The sequence below is a fragment of the Muntiacus reevesi genome, chromosome 17, assembly GCF_963930625.1.
Source record: "Muntiacus reevesi chromosome 17, mMunRee1.1, whole genome shotgun sequence".
NCBI classification, from domain to species: domain Eukaryota; kingdom Metazoa; phylum Chordata; class Mammalia; order Artiodactyla; family Cervidae; genus Muntiacus; species Muntiacus reevesi.
In genome coordinates, this window is record NC_089265.1 from 56,169,948 (window position 1) to 56,188,937 (window position 18,990).

Here is an 18,990-nt window from a genome sequence, read left to right on the forward strand (position 1 = left end):
ACTTCCATCATAGTGTTTGGTCTTCAATCCTGTTTCTGGAAAACACTTTAGAGCCATAAAGTGAAGGGGGTGTCTTGTTATTCTTAACAAACCCAGTTCAGCCACAACTGGGTTTATGTTAACAAGGTGACTTTCGGAAAGCGCCTAAGATTGAAGTTGATTGCCAGGGGAACCAACTCTGAGTAGAGGGTTGAACTCTCTGTCTTAACCCCTGATTTCCAGGGAGGGGAGGGCGGCTGGAACTCACATTGGTCACTAGTGGCTGGCGATTTAATCAATCTTGCCATTAAATATGCAAAATTTTTTTGTATACAAACTCTATTATTTTCTATGCGTTTTACGGTAAGAAAAAGATTGGGAAACATTAAACTAGAGAGATGGACGGGGGTGGGGGGGCGGTCGATGGGAAGATTTCAGAGAAGTTACATACAGAATAAAACAAACTTCAAGGTTACAACCATGATAAAGAGAGGAGCTATAATCTAACCAAGGCCTGGTTCCGAAGTTTCTGATGCTAACACAATATGGTGCCACCTCATCCACCTACTATTCTCCACGATTTTGCTAAGTATCACCAGTGTCCAGGATTCTAAAAATATAACACATATTACTTGAGCATTGCACTTTGCATGGTGTCATAATTTGGTTTTGCCCAGAAGCAAACTCTGAGACAGAGATTGGAGTGCAAACGGTTTATCAGGAGAGCTCTTGGGCTCAGTACTGGTGGAAGGGAGGATGAGGATGGGGGATTGGGCAGAGGGGGATGACAGGCTGTGGCGAAGTCTCAACAAAGGCCTCAGTCAACCCCACAGGGGACCCTGGTACTGGGATGGCTGTTCAGAGATGTCTCTAGTAGGAAGAGGCATTTCTATCCCTTCACCAATCAGTAATTGGATATGGGCTGCCTTGGGGAAGGGAGTATGACCTTGGGTGAGTCAATCTCTTCAGCTTAGAGCCCTCTTATCGAATTTCCAAAGATGACTGACAGCTGAAGGCTGTCTGCCAGCAGCTCTTTCAATAACTGGAGGAAAACCTCCTTGGGTCCTTTAGAAAGATGTGGGTGGGAACTGGGCGTAGATCTCCAAGCCAGAAACCAGTGAAATGAAGTATGTTGAAAAAGAAGATTGCTCTGCAAGTACCTTTCATTTTCAAGTGAACTCTGGATTATAAAGGTCAGAACTGATCTCAAGTTGATGCCCTCCTCCCCTTAGTGAGCTGAGAAGGGCATGGGTGGACTCTGTGCTCAGCAGGGAAAGGCACATCCCCTCACGGTGGGACAGGTAATACTGGGTATGAAAGGGTGAAGCGGGAACATGCCCTGCGCTCCCACAGCCCAGAGACTGTTGAAGGGGCCACAGGGCGGCGACTGCGTCTGGGTTTCTGCCCTCAATGCGCAGGAAAGCGTCGTGGGGCCCGCAAGAGTAAGGCTGGCCGATTCTCAGGCGGGAGGAGCCCACGATGTCCAAGAAAGGCAGGCTGAGAGCATGTGTTTCCATTGCAAAGTTTTGATTCTCAGGGAAAAATGGGCCCCTGATCGCCTGGAGGAAAATGAGGCCATTTCCTTCCCTTCCGTGTTTTGTCCCCTTCTGTGTCACTGCTGCCTGAGACCCTCACACATTCTACCTCTGGACCGCTTGTCGGTACATGTGAACGGGCCCCACTTTTCAGTTTTATCACCCGGTCCTCAGCCCAGCCGCCTTGCTCCATCTCTTACTGGTCACATCTGAGCATCTTGACTCCAGCATCCCTCAAATCACGGTGCTGCCCCCACCCTGCTCTTCCCACAGAACCATCCTTTAACTCTCCAGACTATAGGACCAGACTGTGTACTCAGGATTCACTGGGGCAGGAACACAAAGCTTGTACCCAGATGCGCGGCGAAGACCCTCCACACTCGTGTTGCGGGATTCACCTCACTTGCCCTCAGAAGAAGCGCCCTGTGTGTAATCTACAAGGTCCCAATTCTCAGTCTCAGAGACAGCTTCTTTCTCATATCCAGTCTCAACCTTGCCTCCAAGAAAAATAAAATGTGTAGATGTGCCATTTCACCTACAGGGAAGACTATTTTTTCCACTGCTGTGTCATGAAGTTTCACCCCACACTGGCTTCAGTGCCTCCTTTTAGAGCAGGATTTTGAATCTTTACGTAACACAAAGGTAAATTAGTCTGTTTTTCTCAAAGCAAAGGAGCAACTTGCTCACAAAGGTGGATTCAGACTTGCCCAGTAGAGAAGCAGGAACATCACAAATTGTTCTTTCAGCTTCATTCCACTTCCATCCCCTCAAGTCACATTCCCATCAGGTTTTAGGTTTCATGGTTTCTAAAAATTGTGTCCAATAACGGCTAGAATTCTCCCTTGTATGTGTAATTTGATTTTCTGGTGATGACTCTTTACACATATCTTCTTTGGGAGGCACATTCTTCTGACATTCACTAGTGAAAGCAGCCAAGAGACACAGAACTACAGGAACATCTGTCCTCCAAACAACACCAGGTGAAGCATTTCTGACTCACCAGGTTCTTCACACCAGCCTTCACGTCCTTGTTCCTCAGGCTGTAGATGATGGGGTTGAGCATGGGGGTCACCACCCCATAGAAGAGGGAGGTGAGCTTGTCTGCAAAGTCCTGCTTGTCTGCCCCCAGGGGGTCCTTGGATTTTGGCTTCCCATACATGAAGAGGATGGTCCCGTAGAAGATGACAACAACTGTAAGGTGGGCAAAGCAGGTGGAGAAGGCCTTTTTCCTCCCCTCGGCTGAAGGGATCCTCAGGATGGTGGTGAGGATGAAGATGTAGGAGACAAAGATGAACAGGACTGGGATACCCAGGAAGATCACATTAGTCACCCCCATGCTGATCACATTGATGGAGATGTCAGCACAGGCCAACTTCAGGACAGCCAGGATCTCACAGGTGAAGTGGTTGATGACGTTGTCCCCACAGAAGGGCAGCTGAACTGTCAAGGATGTGTGAACCAGAGAAGCAACACCACCAAGAGTCCAGGAGCCGGCAGCCATGGGCACATAGACAGCCCTGCTCATGACCACGGGGTACCTCAGGGGGTTGCAGATGGCCACATAGCGATCAAACGCCATCGTGCCCAGAAGCACACACTCGGTGGCCCCCATGGCAAAGGAGAGGAACATCTGCACGGCACAGGCTGAGAAAGAGATGGTTTTCCTGGGCGTCAGGAAGCTGTCAAGGATGAGGGGCACTGAGGAGGTGGTGTAGCAGATGTCCAGGAAGGAGAGGTTCCCCAGGAAGAAGTACATGGGCGTGTGCAGGCGGGAGTCAAGGACGGTCACCAGGATGAGGACCCCGTTGCCCAGCAGGATCACCAGGTACGTGAGCAGGATGAGAACAGAGAGTGTTTTCTCCAGCTTCGGGTGGGCTGAGAGGCCCAGGAGAATGAACTCTGTCACAGAGGCTGTCTGGTTGGCACTTTCCATGGGATGTATCCTCTTTCAACTGAATAAAATGCTCAGTGATCCAGACTCCACATCTGTTGTCTCACACAGATCCAGGGCATCTGGTCAGGAGTTCCAGTCTGGCTGAGTGATTAGATAACAATTCTGAAAGCAGTCTCTATTTGTTTCCAAAAAAAGGATCAATAAAATTAGACACTACCTTGGAGTCATAGAATATCAAATTTACAATGTTTAAAATGATGATTCTGATTATTTAATGCATTTGATCAGAGACAGCATACACAACACATTCATTTAAGTGGTTCTATGTGCCATATGACAATTGATCTCATTAAACTTTGACCAGAAAAATGAGTTTTAAGTTTGCTCCATATTCTTCCAATTCGTGCTAAGTACTAGGGAAATCATTAGCTGTGAATACTCATTCTGTTTCTCCAGATCATTTTCACAGAAAACATATTCTTATTGTTCACAAGACCCCTTTTCCTCATGAGCAATGCAAACTCCAGGGCTATCCATTCATCTGTCTGTCCAGTCACCTGTCTTGTCCATTCATTCATCCATCCATCCATGTTTGAACATTGATCCACTCATCAAAACACCTGTTGATCACCCGGTATATGGGTGTGAGAATTTCTGTGAGGAACAGGGGTGACCCATGGCCCAGGCATAAACGGCTTCACAGCCTGTCAGAGCGGGTAAGCAGAAGGATTTTGGAGAGGCCAGGACATCCAAATGGGCATGCAGTGTATGCGTAGAACAGGGGTCATAAAGTAATCCTTAAGTGCTGTAGAATCTAGCTGGGCTTTTAAGGACAAAGGACATTGAACTTAAAGAGAGAACTTGGGCTGGTCTACACAGTAACTTTGTGATCTGGAAACGCTGTTATGTTCCTAATAGTTTGAACCTGATGTTCTATGAAGACAGACAGAGGACTGTCTCCCGAAATCCACAGTGTATCATAGTTTCTGGAAATCTAGTTCTCTTAGATAACTAAAACAGTGATTTTTTCTTTTTCTTTTTTTTTCCAGTCTTGAATATGTTTGACATATAACATGTAAATTTAAGGTGTACAATGTGTTATTCTGATACATTTATATATTGCAATGTGATTGGTGTCGTGATATTTATCACATCACATAATTATAGTACAGTGTTGCTATCTATATTCATTATACCATGCATTAATCACTGGGTTATTTACTACTTGTTGCAAGTTTGTGGGCTTCCCAGCTGGCCCTAGTGGTAAAGAACCACTTCCTGCCATACAGGAGACGTAAGAAATGTGGGTTCGATCTCTGAGTCAGGAAGATCCCTTGGAGGAAGGCACGGCAATCCACTCCAGTATTCTTGCCTAGAGAATCCCATGGACAGAGAAGCCTGGCAGGCTACTGTCCATGGGGTCACAAAGAGTCAGACATGACTGAAGTGAGTTAGCACAGCACACATCACATCAAGTATAAAGTAGAGTTGTGCTTGTTGAGATGGGCCAGGAGGGCTCAGAAAGCCTGAGTTGTTCAGCCCATGAGACCCGCCAGAGACCAGGCCATTGATGAGCAGCTCCCAGAAACTGTTTTCATTGGAGGCAGCATAAATGGCACCTCTGGAGCATAACAGCAGGACAGCTTCAGCCATTTCTGTGGCTATAGTGTGAATGGTGCTCCCTGGAGTTGCACAGAGGAGGCTCTGAAACTGTGGGACCATCTCACTCTAGGGGTGTCTCTGAAGTTAGAGGAATCCATGAAATGAGACAAAAGTTTCAAAGGCTTCTTGCCATCTAGTTTTTTCTATCCAGGGGGTTTTGAATGGCCCTTGGTCTTTGTGATATCACTGAAATTGTTTGATTTCCTCCCTTCCCAAGCCCCAGCCCCTTTGAAAAATCAAGTCAGAAGCTGGAAATACCCCTGCACTGATAAAAGGTTGAGGGTTACTTTTATAAGAACCCTCACTTACCTTTTTTAGGAACCTACTGAGAAAGGATCCCTATGGCCCAGGAATAGTATATGGGCCAGAAATATCATCACTAGTTTGAAAGGTGCAGGCTGAGATGTCCAGCTCTGATGAGAAGAAGGGGTGAAAGCCAGTTCCTCCTACTCTGTCTTACTTCTGTGTTTTAGGCAAACTTTCTAAAGGAACAACCAGTCCATGTGGAAGGCAATTTGAAATCAGAACTGCAGTTGGGACTATTGCGTTCCCCAAAGTGATTAAAAGTTTGGAAATGGAAGCATACAAAGTCAGAGAACTTTTTATACTTTTGGGACAATGTCCCCAAGATCCAATTATGCTGAAAGCGCTCCAGGAAAAGCTTCTTTTTCTCATTCCTTTGTTCCTACTGGAACTTTCCACCCTGAGGCCACTGAAGGGCATCAGGGGAAGCATTTCCATGTGCTGCATGAATTTGTACAAACTTCAAAATGTTTTAACTTCTTGACATCAGCAGCTAGGGAGATAAGAATTATTTAGGAATACTCTATGTTCACAGCATTGTGGAATCAGCCTCTACGGACACACTGCTTATAAACCAAGTGCTCAAAGTCGTGATTTGGACGCTTGAGGGACCTTCCACCCAGGGCCATGGGGAAACTTCAAGGAGGAGATATCTTCTGGCCAGGGACAGTAAGGGAGAATTTACACATGAAGAGACAGACAAAGGATGGGGGAAAGGGATTTACCATCTTGGGGATGGAGGTTGGCATGGGTCTTGCGCTTGAGTATTTCTTCCACAGCCTCAGTATGTCATATGTTTGAAAAACATCATGGGACAGGAAGGATAGTGAAGTCTGGGATGTGACAGCAACCTTTAAGATGACCTAGGTAATTCTTTCCTACTGGATTTCATGGCCTTATACAACCCTCTCCCCTTTAGTAACTGCTTCTAACCTAAAGAATGAGTCACGCACAACCGAGCAACTGAACATCAACGGCAGAACGTGGTTGCTTCTTCTTTTACAAATTAGCCCTTCAAAGATAGGAAGACTATGAGTCATTACAGATGTGCTCAGTTACACTGAAGGTGTGAGCCTGAACTAAGCACCACCATCTACAATAACTCAACGAATAATAGAAATTAAACAGTAACTCACCAAATACATAATAAAATCATGACCAAAAGCTATCCTGGCAAATCAGACTCTGCCATCAGTCCAAGTAGCCCAGAGAATCTCAGGCCCTCAGATGACCCACTTATGAGAGGAGCTTTTCACTGTTATTTAAGGGAAAGAAATAGTAACAAATACAAGAACAAGCGCCCGAGAGGATACACCTTCCTTCTACAGTGAAGCTGCTAGAAAGTGTACTAGACAAATTTGTGACTTGCCAATAGCAGTCACCATAAAAAGTCTGTATATTTAGACAGACGGATAGTTAGTAGTCCTCTCTTTTGGGTAAAATCTACTCACAGTGAAATGCATAAATCTTAAGTTCATTGATAACCCAATAAAATCAATCCATAGAATCAAAGAATGGAATATAGTTGCCAGTGACCAGGAGGAGGGGCAAATGTGAGTTACTTAAATGGGTATACTTTATGTGAGTTACTTTAAATGAATATAAAGTTCTAGTTAAGCAAGATGATTAAACTCTAGAGATTCATGTACAGCATTGTACCTATAGTCAACAGTAGTGAAATACACACTTAAAATTTTGCTGAAAGAGTATGTATCATGTTGTGCTCTTAACCATAATAAAATAAATCTCAAGTATATCATCCAATGAGTTTTGACAGATGTTCACACCCACGTAACCAAATTTTATCATTACAGAATGCTTACAGCACAACCAAGAGTTTTCTCATGCCCCTTACCAGTCAGTCCTCATTATTATTATTATTATTAGCAGTCTCCTAATATTTTTCACTCTTTTTTTAAGTATTATCTTTTCAGAAACATCAAATAAACAGAATCATGTGCAAGTCTTTATATTCAGAATAAGGTTCTTAAAATCTGTCATGTTTTTACATGGTTTTTTAGCTTGTCCCTTTCTATTACTGAGTAGTATTTCGTTAAATGAACATCTTTGTTTATCCATCTCCTTCTCGATGGACATCTGAGCTGTTTCTAGTTTTGGCTGTTATGAATAAAGCCATTATTAACACTCTCATGCAAGTCCTTTTGTAGATGTATATTTCAAATTTTCTTGGTTAAATATCTGAGAATGAGGTTCTGGATCATAGCACAGGTTTACACTTAGTTTTCTAAGAAATGGATAGGTCTTTTGCCAAAGCGTTTGTACTATTTTGCATTCTTATCATAAAAGCATAGGATGTCTCATATCACATCCTTGCCAACATTTGGTGTTGTCAGTCTAAAATTTTAGCCATTCTGATGATGTGTAGTGGTATCTCATTGCTGTTTTCATCTGCAGCTGCTAGTGCTTAGCTTTCAAAAGGCCTTTATGTCAACTGTGTTGGGCCAGCTACTTCTGGATGGTGTATGATGTGGGAGGGTCAGGGGAACCCACAACCGTGATTCCACAGCAGCATCTACTTTGGTAAATGAGCCGCTTGGTCTGATGAGATTTTATGCAGGATTCCATGCTGTTAAATCAAGCCTTCCATGAGCTTTCAGAGAGCGATATTTGCTAATGCCCTACGGAGAGGAAAGATGACCTATACTCAGACAAGGTGTTGACTTTAGTCACGGTGAGTCTCTGCCCCTTGCAGAAGGAAAATGGTCTAATGCAATCAGCTCACCACCAGGGGGCTGAGGAGTCTTTTCAAATGAAGGTTGGCCTCTTGCTGCCAGTTTGGATATTCAGCTGCTTAAGTGGCTACATTAGCCTCTGTGAATGCGAGGCCCTGGTGGTTAGCCCATAGATAGCCTTCTGCTATCCTGGCTACTCAGCTGTCCAGTAACAGAGGTTGGATAACATCAACTCCCTGAATCATTTTATGGTTTGTTGAGCCTAGTGGGGAAGATGGAGGCGCAGAAGAATCTCCTGGAACATTGAGTGTTGAGGAAGTGAGAGATACCACACACAGCTTCAAATAATGAAACACTGCTGTTAGACATTTCCGTGTTCTCTTCAAGGGACCATCCCACTAGAGAAGGAATCACAGGTTCGGGGAAACTCACATCTGGGGGTCACCTGGGATATCCTGTCCTCCCCCTTCACTGTGCGGATGAATATTTTTCAAGCACAGAGGACACAGTCACGGTCACCCAGCTGTATGTGGAGGGCGAAGATTTGAACCTAGACCTCCTGTAACACATCAACCCCTAGACATGGTCCAAATTTACGGGTGATAGAATCCACAGAGAGCAAATCCGCTGTAGCAGGAATGGATAATTGACTGCAAGAAGCACTACATGTTGACTTCAGAATGATTATTTTGAAACTGATTTTCTAAAAGACTTTTTTGCAGGGCACAAGGCCTGGCACTCTGCACACGCGCAGGAAAGAGCGTATCTGTTTCACACAAGTTAGTGATCGTACTAGATGTGACTTGTATTACCCTCCCCTCAAAGCAAGTGACAATCTAGATTAGTGAAAAGTAGAATCTAGTATCAGGGTGTAGGGGTGTCCTTTGGAGGCAAAAGTGCAGTAATGTGGCCAGATTTAGGGGAAAAGGGAAACCAAGAACTGAGAACACAGGAAGATGCCTTCATCGCCTATCTTTGCTCTTTGGCTGTTCTTTTATTTTTGAAGACTTGTTTTCTGTTTAACACTCTCTGCCAAAATAAACTTTATTCCCTATCTGGACTTAATATATACATTAACCGTATATTATACTATATAATATATATTGGTTTATTATGTACAGTTAGTTCCCCAAGACACATGTTCAAACATGATTTCCTTGTAGCTCCCATGTTTGCATGTTATAGATCCAACGAGTCTTTGGGCATTAATGACAATCCCCAAAACCTGGCAGAAGGAACCTGCTTGTTCTAGATAGAGTTAGCATCAGACAGCACAGACCTGGGTCCCTCATCTCTGTGAATGAGGATGAGGGGTGACAGGAAAATGCCCAGAGAAATGAGATTGTTGGCTTGTAAGCTAGAAATCTAGCCAAAAATGTACTGTAATCATAAACTGAAATTGATCCAGTTAAGTGTGATTTTGAACTCTGTGTCATGAAGCTCCCACAAAAGAATTATTTAACATATTTCATTAATAATAAACATTGTTCATTTATTAATTGAGAGGTTATTCTTTGCTAGCCACTGGGCATTTTTAATATATATGATGCCCCATTTTAATTTAATCCCCACCAAAACTCCTTGGGGTTGGTTTAATCATCACTGTTTCACACATTAGCAAACCAAGAGTCTATGATATTAAGTAATGTTTGTAATGTGCCTGAAGTTACATAGTCCAAGGCACTCGACTTGAGTTTGGCTCCACAGTCTATGCTTTTAACCACAAGGGTCATTACAGATACATTTTTTTAGCAGCTGGTGCCCATGTCCGACCCAAATCTTAGATATGATCAAGTATGACCATGGAGGTTTGGATGGTCACAAACATTAATCCCAGGGAAAGGAAGCGACTCAGAGTATCACTGACCCAATGGACATGAGTTTGAGCAAACTCCAGGAGATAGTGAAGGACAAGAAAGCCTGGTGCACTGCGGTCCACGGGGTCACAAAGAGTCAGACGTGACGGAGTGACAGAACAACAATGATGATTAAATAGAGACTTCTATAAAGTTTGCCCTTGGCCTGCAATATCTAATTTCAGTTGGTGTTGTAACAACTCTTCTGCAAATCTGGATAGGAATAGATGTGCTCTATGTACAGAGGAGAAGAAGGAGTTTCCCAAAATTGGCTCTGGGATTTTATATTTCGGATATAAAATTGGCTCTGAGAAACACTCTGAGCCCCTACAGTGAAAAGGGGGCTAAATATTGTCATTTTGGATGTTTTGGTTTTGGTAATTTTCCAAAATGGCAGATTGGTTTTTGGTTTGGACACCAATTAAGCAATGACTTTTCAGAAATGAAGTTCAAGGGGGAGGGGACTTATGTATACCTATGGCTGATTCATATTGATGTATGGGCAGAAACAAACACAATATTATAAACCAGTTATCCTCCAATTAAAAAGAAATAAATTTTGAAAGAAGTGACTTTTCCTCACTGCCATGCTCCCCATTATACAGTGAGCAGTAAACAACATAATTACACATACAAACTGGATCTAATCTGCACATGAACAAAGAAAGAAGCAATTTTGTATAAAGTTTTAATTTTTATTGGTTGTTTTTTCAGAATAAAAATAAATTGTAATAGTCACTTATCCTTGCTTCTAGGTGATTTAGCATAGCCCCCTCTTCATTCTAAAAACTTGATGTTCCATTTTCAGTTATTCAGAAAAGCCCTACCTATATGTGCATTTTGGGGGCCAGTCTTGTGGTGAGACTGATGTGGAGGATCATGGAGCCAGTCTATGCTTACCAAGAGGCCATTCCCTAGGGGATCCCCTGTATGCAGAGAACTACAAGATACACTCACTGCTTTCTCCCACTGTCACTTAGGGAAGCATTTCTGATTCACGAGATTCTTCACAGTGACCTTCACATCCTTGTTTCTGAGGCTGTAAATGATGGGGTTGAGCATGGGGGTCAACACCCCGTAGAAGAGGGAGATGAGCTTGTCTGAAACATCCTGTTTGTCTGCCCCCAGAGGGTCCTTGGATTTGGGCTTCCCATACATGAAAAGAATAGTCCCATAGAAGATGACCACCACAGTGAGGTGGGCAGAGCAGGTGGAGAAGGCCTTTTTCCTCCCCGCAGCTGAGGGGATCCTCAGGATGGTGGTGAGGATGAAGATGTAGGAGACAAAGATGAACAGGACTGGAACCCCCAGGAAGATCACATTGGCCACCCCCATACTGACCACGTTGATGGAGATGTCAGCACAGGCCAACTTCAGGACAGCCAGGATCTCACAGGTGAAGTGGTTGATGACGTTGTCCCCACAGAAGGGTAATTGTACTGCAAGAGAGATCTGTACCAAGGAGTTAGCTCCACCAGCCAGCCAGGAGCCGGCAGCCATGGGCACGTAGACAGCCTTTCTCATGACCACGGGGTACCTCAAGGGGTTGCAGATGGCCACATAGCGATCAAACGCCATCATGCCCAGAAGCACACACTCTGTGGCTCCCATGGCAAAGGAGAGGAACATCTGTATGGCACAGGTGGAGAAAGAGATGGTTTTCCTGGGAGTAAGGAAGCCATCTAGGACTAGAGGGATGGAAGAGGTTGTGTAGCAGATGTCCAGGAAGGAGAGGTTCCCCAGGAAGAAGTACATGGGCGTGTGCAGGCGGGAGTCAAGGACGGTCACCAGGATGAGGACCCCATTGCCCAGCAGGATCACCAGGTACGTGAGCAGGATGAGAACAAAGAACGTCTTCTCCAGCTTCGGCTGATCTGACAGCCCCAGCAAGACGAATCCTGCCACAGTGGATTGGTTGGCCAGTTTCATTTTAAATTGTCTCTTCTACCCTCAGGAAAACTGAGGACAGGAAACACATGTTTATAGGGATCAATATGTACTTCCAGAACTTATCAGTAAATTTAACCTTTGACATGCTAACTTATAGTATTCGCATCTAAGGGATGAAATTCACTGTTCACTAAAGTTACCTTAGAAGTCAGGATATATCAAATTTAGAGCAGGAAAAGCAGGCCCTGGAAATCTATTCAAACCATGATATATGATAGAATTTTAGCCTGATCAGTAATGCTAACTCACTTGAAGGAAGGGATGTGTAAGGATGGGTGAGGACTATAAGAAAGGAAGGCTGAGGGTGTGCTGCCTGATCCAGGCCTGCCTGTCCCCACATCGTCCCTGCAGGTCCTTGGGGGCTTCGGGCAATCACACACTTAGTGACACTGACAACCGCCATCACCTCACTCACTCTCCTGGCTCTAATTCTGTGCTTGGGCAATACTTTTCTGATGATAATTTGGCTCCATATAGAGTCCTGCACAGAATGTGGTGAGCAGAGGCCAGGAGTATTAGGGTCTGCTTAGCATCAACATTAGTTACCTGGTGCCTGGTTTATACTTCATTTCTTGTGAGTTTCGTTGGCGACCTCCCTTTGTTGCAATGTAAATAAGGAGTTTCTGGTCAGAAGACCACTGCCAGTCCATATCCCCTCTCTCTACCCATGGCCTTTACCCCCAGAACTGCAGTTCCCTCAGGCTTCACCAGCCCCTGGGGCTGGGGAGCAGGGACAGGGTCCAAGGACAAGTGTCCATCATGCCTCCGAGTATGAGCATCAGTGACTTTTGGACCAAGCTCCTTGCCTTTGAGCGGTTTTGTAAGTCGCAGCTCCTAGCTCAGGCCCTTCTATTCCTGAGCTGATTAAAGCCCCTGCAGTCCTAGACCATGCTTTCTGCCCCACAGAAAAACAGACAATTCTACCCAGCTTTGCAGAGGAGTGGCTCAAAGGAGACATGCATGTAGGATGCACTTCAGTCACCATAGACCAGTAAGTAGGTCTAGTACATTAGAGAAAACCTCAAGCCTGGAGTTCTCACATTAAAGATGAAACTAGAGCTCAGTGAGGACGGGGCTAGGATGGAGCCTGGCTCCTCACTTTCTCCCTTCATCTCTCTGAATGTAGTTTTGCTCCATTCGTGCCAGAGCAGGTCTACTGAGGAGCGAAGGACTGATGATGAAGTCTTGGTCATCCTCACTTCCCCAGGACACTCGTGAAATAGAGGTGTCACAATTTTCTCCAAGACTTCTGCCTCATAGCAGTGTGTCCCTGGGCTTCACTCACAGCATCTGTGACCATTACACTGGTGCTGGCTGGGGAAAACTGGGTGGGAGAACCCAGGCAGAGTCTCAAGCTACCCTCATGCAATTATTAGAGGAGATTAACTGTAGGTGTCAGGAACATTTAAGAAAAAGAGATCTGTTATTCAAGATATTAATACTGTTGACTAGAGTGTGTCAGACTAGGCAGGAACGTTATAAAATAACTGGTCTTGCCTCTTCTGCCTCCACTGTGTAAATACTTTCTATGAGATCCAATTTTTCCAATTGCTCCTTTGAATGTCTTGAGTTATGTGAGTACATGGCTCCCATTCTTTGCTCAGAGATCCTCTATTGTTGGAAAGTTTTCGTTTAAACTGAACAGAAACTTCCTTTTTCTAATATCATCCCCACTCCTCCACTCTGCTCTGCCCCAAAGTGGGTCTAGACTTCCAGGCCATGCCTGCTCCCTTATCCTTAAAACCCTTCAGAGAGATGGAAGCTGTGACCAGGTCCCCACTCATGCCACCTATCATCTGCTCCCCACCAATCAGAAGAAGGCTTGACCACAGAGAGAAACAGGTCTGTGCCCCATGTAGGGATGAGGCCATGGTGGAGACAGGAGCTCACCTGGGCAGGAGGTCGTGGGCAGGGAAGGTGGCTGGAAGGTGATGGCTTGAACTGCCTGCCCTGACCATCCCCTGCTGGTGGGGCTGTGCCTGGAAGCATGCAGGAAGCTCTGTGTAGCTGTCTTGGAGCCGAGCAGTCCCTTCAGAGTTCACAGCAAGTTAATGAGAATTGGGGGTTGGCCGTAGCTGCAGGGGCTCTGATTGCTCCCTTCCCTGGCCTTGTCCACCCCCAGTGAGCTAGCAGGAGGGAGGACAGCTCGAGGAACTGCTTCCCGGAGGTCCTGGAGGTCATGCTGTTTGCCCCTGGCCCTCTCTCCAGAGGTTCTGTCAAGGAACCATGGCGCAATCTAGAGCTCTGGTTGTTTGGGGCCACTTTTAATCCCAGAAGCAATTTAAAGTTTGGTGGAGGCCTCACAGGAATGTAGGGCCCAAGTTCCATAAACCCAATTAGATAAACTGCAGACAGCTCTGTAATCTTAACTCACCAATATTCCTTAGATTAGGAAGTTTCCGCCCTTGCCTTGCTGACTTTCCTAGGAGGAAAGGAGAGAACTAAGGTCTGATTGTGCTTTGACCACAATGCTATCTGTTAAAGGGGGCTCTGCCCTTGTCTCTGCAAGGCTAAAGGTGGTCATCCCTCTGCTCCAGAGGTGCTGGCCCTCCCTGCAGCCCCTCAGCATCATACTGAGCTGAGTGAGGATTACAGGCTAAAGCAGAGGACATGAGGGGCCTAGAGAACTCTGGGGTTGGTGAAAGAGCAACAGGGTCATGCCATAGGTAGAAGCTGCTCCGGAGTCGCAGGCCAGGCAGGTGACTGGCTTCTGGATAGTTGGAGATCTCTGGTGGCTAGGAACATGGGATCTTTCAGGTGATCTCAACTGGGGCCAGGGAGATAAGAGTCAGGTGGTATGGGACATGGCCAAGCCTGCTCAGTGGGCCTGAGGATTGGGTGTTTCCCTTAAAAGTGGATGAGGGGGAAGGCTGGGAGGAGGTGAGGAGCTTTGGATTGAAGCCTAATCTCTATCAAAAGCAACTGATAAAGACTGGTCTTAGTTGCGTGTGTGTATAACTGATCACTTTGCTGTATATCAGAAACTAACACAACCTTGAATATCAACTATACTTCAATTAAAAAAAAATCTGAAAAGGGGGTGCTGAGTCACAGGCACAGCCTTGTGAGAGCCATGTTCTTGGGGAATACCTGACCTTGATTAGTGGTGAGCACAGTTCTGAAAATATAAAAACTGACTGCTGATTCATGTAACCGAAAGTCAGATGTAAGCACACTTGGGGAACAAGAGAAGAAATGTGTAGTATTAAAATAAAAAAAGATTTGTTTTAAAGAGAAGTAGGATAATTTGCTAATAAAAAGATCCTAAGTACTAATGGTTCATTGGTAAGAAGATGAAGGAAGTTGCAGTCCGAGTTCTTTCTGTATCCTTGTCATCCCTGCAGGCATCATAGTCCCTGTTAGTACACGGGAAATGCAGAGGTCTCATCATAGAGTGTGGGTTCAGCCCCCCCATCCACGCTTCCATCATCTTCATCAGGCCTGAGAAGAAGGAGCCTTACAGCCCCTGCTTGGGGATCTTTAGCGCCCACAGCTATAGGCTGGCATGGTTAGGGTTATCTCTTAGGAAAAAGTGTCCCCGTCTTGGACCTCGCAAAGAAGTCTACCAGCCACACACCCCATGTCTCTCTGAGCACAAGAGGTGAAGGTGGGTAAGGGAGAGTTGAAAGTTAATTGGGGAGTGAAGTCTGTGTGTCTTATCGAGCACCTGTGTGCTAAATAAATTTTAGGCACTACAGCCCAATATATCTGTAACTATCAGTCCATCTGAAGGCTGTCACAGGCCTAGGCACTCCTAGAGTTATCACCCCACATCATGTCAAAATGTACCTACATCTCATTTTAAGTATGATCTTGTGGTAAATCTGAAATAATTTTTCTACTTCTGTTATTAAAACTATTTGACTTACAAGTGACGTATTTAATTTGTAATTCTATGACTTCCCAACAATAATCATGGAAGCTCAGGAGTTCCTATAGAAGTGCCTAAGTACCAATTGTTTTAAAATATGCAGTGGATACAGAAATTTACCCATTACTGTGGTTGACATATGTTCCCTTTTGTAGGTATGTAAGTATACAATTATTCAGAGATTTTTAAGGGGTTTTAATTTATTTTGTTTGTAGTTAAGAGCCAACATATTTTCCAGACATCAAACATCATTGTCCTCGGATAAAAGCTCATAGACCTGATATCACACTCACATGCCCAGGGTGTAACATAGCCCTGCCACTTCTCTGAGTTGGAGTAAAAATACTCATACAGTAAACACAAATGAAGTTCCATTTATAGAACTGAAAAGTAAGAAAACTGAATTTTTTGTTGTTTTTAGGGGATACTTTTTTCTTTGTCTGAACAAAAGGAATTTGTTGAGTTACTTTCCTTGGGAGACAGGCTGCAGGAAACACTTGAGAAGGACGTGCTCTGAGAACCCCACACGAGGTTCATGCGTCAGTGCCGAGACTGACCATTATTCTCCGTCCCGGGTTGGGTCTCCCAGGAAGTCGGCTCTGGTGCAGAGATTTTCATGCAGGATGCTGCCTGGGGAGTGCTGCTGAATCAACACCTGTGGGGTAGGGGGTGGGGAAGGAAGCAGGGCTGAGCAGAGGAAGAACTCCGTCATGAGGAAGCTCTCAGGCTGGGATGGCTCTTTAGAGTCACCCCCATCGGAAGCAAGGAGGATCAGGACTCTGCGTTGACACTGACCCATCAGTAGATGTGTGCTGCCTCTGGGAAGGGAATGTGACTTTGGGTGAGGTGACTCTTGGACCAAGGGCAGGCCAGCAGAGGGACTCACTGTCAACGCTCCGAGCAGCTGAGGCTATGAGAGCTTCAGCCCGAGGTAGGTGAGAGTCGGTGTGAAGGAACACCGCACATCCACTGTGTACTCTTTGTATATATATATATTTGTTTATTTGGCCATGTCAGGCCTTAGTTGCAGCATGCAAGATCTTTGCTGCGTCATGTGGGATCTTTCAGTGTGGTATGAGAGCTGTCTACTTGTGGTGAGTTGCTCTGCCACATGTGGGATTCTAGTTCCCGGAGCAGGGATTGAATCAATATCCCCTGCTCCGGCAGGTGGATCCTTAACCACTAGACTACTAGGGTAGTCCCCCACTGTACACTCTTAACTATACTTCCCAATGTGTAACTATGCATATGAACTACCTGGGGGATCCTGTTAAAACGTAGATTCTAACTCAGTAGGTCTGGAATGGGCCCCAAGATTCTACATGCCCAATAAGCTCCCGGGTGTTGCTGATACTGCTGCTCCATGGACCACACTGTGGGTAGCATGACTCTAAACTGAGTTTGCCCCTCACCTGGCATTACTTTGCACTGAGATTTTCAAGTGGCAGTCATCAGAGTGTGCAGATTATGTCATGGGACACATCCCACCATCACTGAGTAGAGTGTTTCTGAACCACGAGGTTCTTCACAGCAGCTTTAACATCCTTGTTCCTGAGGCTGTAGATGATGGGGTTGAGCATGGGGGTCAGAAGTCCATAGAAGAGGGAGATGAGTTTGTCTGCAAGTTCCTGTTTGTCTGCCCCCAGGGGGTCCTTGGATTTGGGCTTCCCATACATGAAAAGAATAGTCCCATAGAAGATGACCACCACAGTGAGGTGGGCAGAGCAGGTAGAGAAGGCCTTTTTCCTCCCCTCAGCTGAGGGGATCCTCAGGATGGTGGTGAGGATGAAGATGTAGGAGATAAAGATGAACAGGACTGGAACCCCCAGGAAGACCACATTGGCCACCCCCATACTGACCACATTGATGGAGATGTCAGCACAGGCCAACTTCAGGACAGCCAGGATCTCACAGATGAAGTGGTTGATGACGTTGTCCCCACAGAAGGGTAATTGTACTGCAAGAGAGATCTGTACCAAGGAGTTAGCTCCACCAGCCAGCCAGGAGCTGGATGCCATGGGCACATAGACAGCCTTTCTCATGACCACGGGGTATCTCAGGGGGTTGCAGATGGCCACATAGCGATCAAACGCCATCATGCCCAGAAGCACACACTCTGTGGCTCCCATGCCAAAGGAGAGGAACATCTGTATGGCACAGGCTGAGAAGGGGATGGTTTTCCTGGGGGTCAGGAAGCCATCCAGGACCAGGGGCACTGAGGAGGTTGTGTAGCAGATGTCCAGGAAGGAGAGGTTCCCCAGGAAGAAGTACATGGGCGTGTGCAGGCGGGAGTCAAGGACGGTCACCAGGATGAGGACCCCATTGCCTAGCAGGATCACCAGGTACATGGACAGGATGAGCACAAAGAATGTTTTCTCTAGTTTGGGGTGGGCTGAGAGGCCCAGCAAGACAAACTCTGTCACAGTGGATTGGTTGGATGCTTCCATTTCAAATTCTCTTTTTTATCTCTAGGAATACTGAAGACAGAAAATACATGTTTGATTTCCAATGACTTGCTTAGGTCAATACAGAGGGATCATAATATGTATCTTGTCTCTAATTTTAAGCCTACACTGTGGGATTCAACTAAAACACCACTAATCTGAAAGCCAGGTTGTGTATCAGTCAAAAGCATGAAGAACAGACTAAAAATCTCATGAAACTTAATAAAATGAAGGACATTTTTGTGTAGTCAATGATTCCTAAAGCAATGTCCTAGGTATACATATGTTGTGTATATCCAGAACTTACCCACAAATCAGAGGCTTCTGAATAACTCTGTCTTTGCCGTGTAGTTGGGGTCCTCAGGCTGTCCCAGCTCGGTGATTCTGGCCATTAAGGTCACATGGCCCATTCCTCCAGATCTAGTTCCTCTTTACATACCAAGGTTCTATTGTAATTCGACTTCCCAGGTAGTCTTATAGGGAGAGATGTGCTGGCTTTAAAACAAGAAGTTTCTCATCTCTTGAGCAGTTTTATTTCTTATACAGTATCTGTTTTATGCGTCAATGTTTTGTGAGTTTAACAAGTATGAATTAGTTCATTTGATCTTAACCTTCTTTGAAAAATCTGATGAAATTGAATTTTTGGAGCCTGTAACATGGAGTGTCCACCAGAGTCTCTGGAAATTTGATCTGCAGAGCAGGTCTTGTGCGTTGCCCCCGTAATCACACCATGCCTGCACCTTGGCTGCTCTCGGACTTGGCCCAGAGGAATAAAACCTTACCTGACAGTCAGAGCCCACTCA

The 18,990-nt window shown here is 45.3% G+C and overlaps 3 protein-coding genes and 1 long non-coding RNA gene across 4 annotated transcripts in view; 1 reads left to right on the forward strand and 3 right to left on the reverse strand.

Moving 5' to 3' along the window:
• The window catches only part of LOC136148478 (uncharacterized), a 64,807-nt gene that overhangs the window by 16,048 nt on the left and 29,769 nt on the right, over window positions 1–18,990 (forward strand). The window lies entirely within an intron of this gene.
• Window positions 2,434–3,447, reverse strand: LOC136148725 (olfactory receptor 13C7). The gene has a single exon (XM_065908412.1). The coding sequence runs from the start codon at window positions 3,445–3,447 to the stop codon at window positions 2,434–2,436; it is 1,014 nt and encodes a 337-aa protein (XP_065764484.1).
• On the reverse strand, window positions 10,895–11,851 carry LOC136148557 (olfactory receptor 13C7-like). Its single transcript, XM_065908174.1, has one exon. The coding sequence runs from the start codon at window positions 11,849–11,851 to the stop codon at window positions 10,895–10,897; it is 957 nt and encodes a 318-aa protein (XP_065764246.1).
• Window positions 17,234–18,190, reverse strand: LOC136148569 (olfactory receptor 13C7-like). The gene has a single exon (XM_065908186.1). The coding sequence runs from the start codon at window positions 18,188–18,190 to the stop codon at window positions 17,234–17,236; it is 957 nt and encodes a 318-aa protein (XP_065764258.1).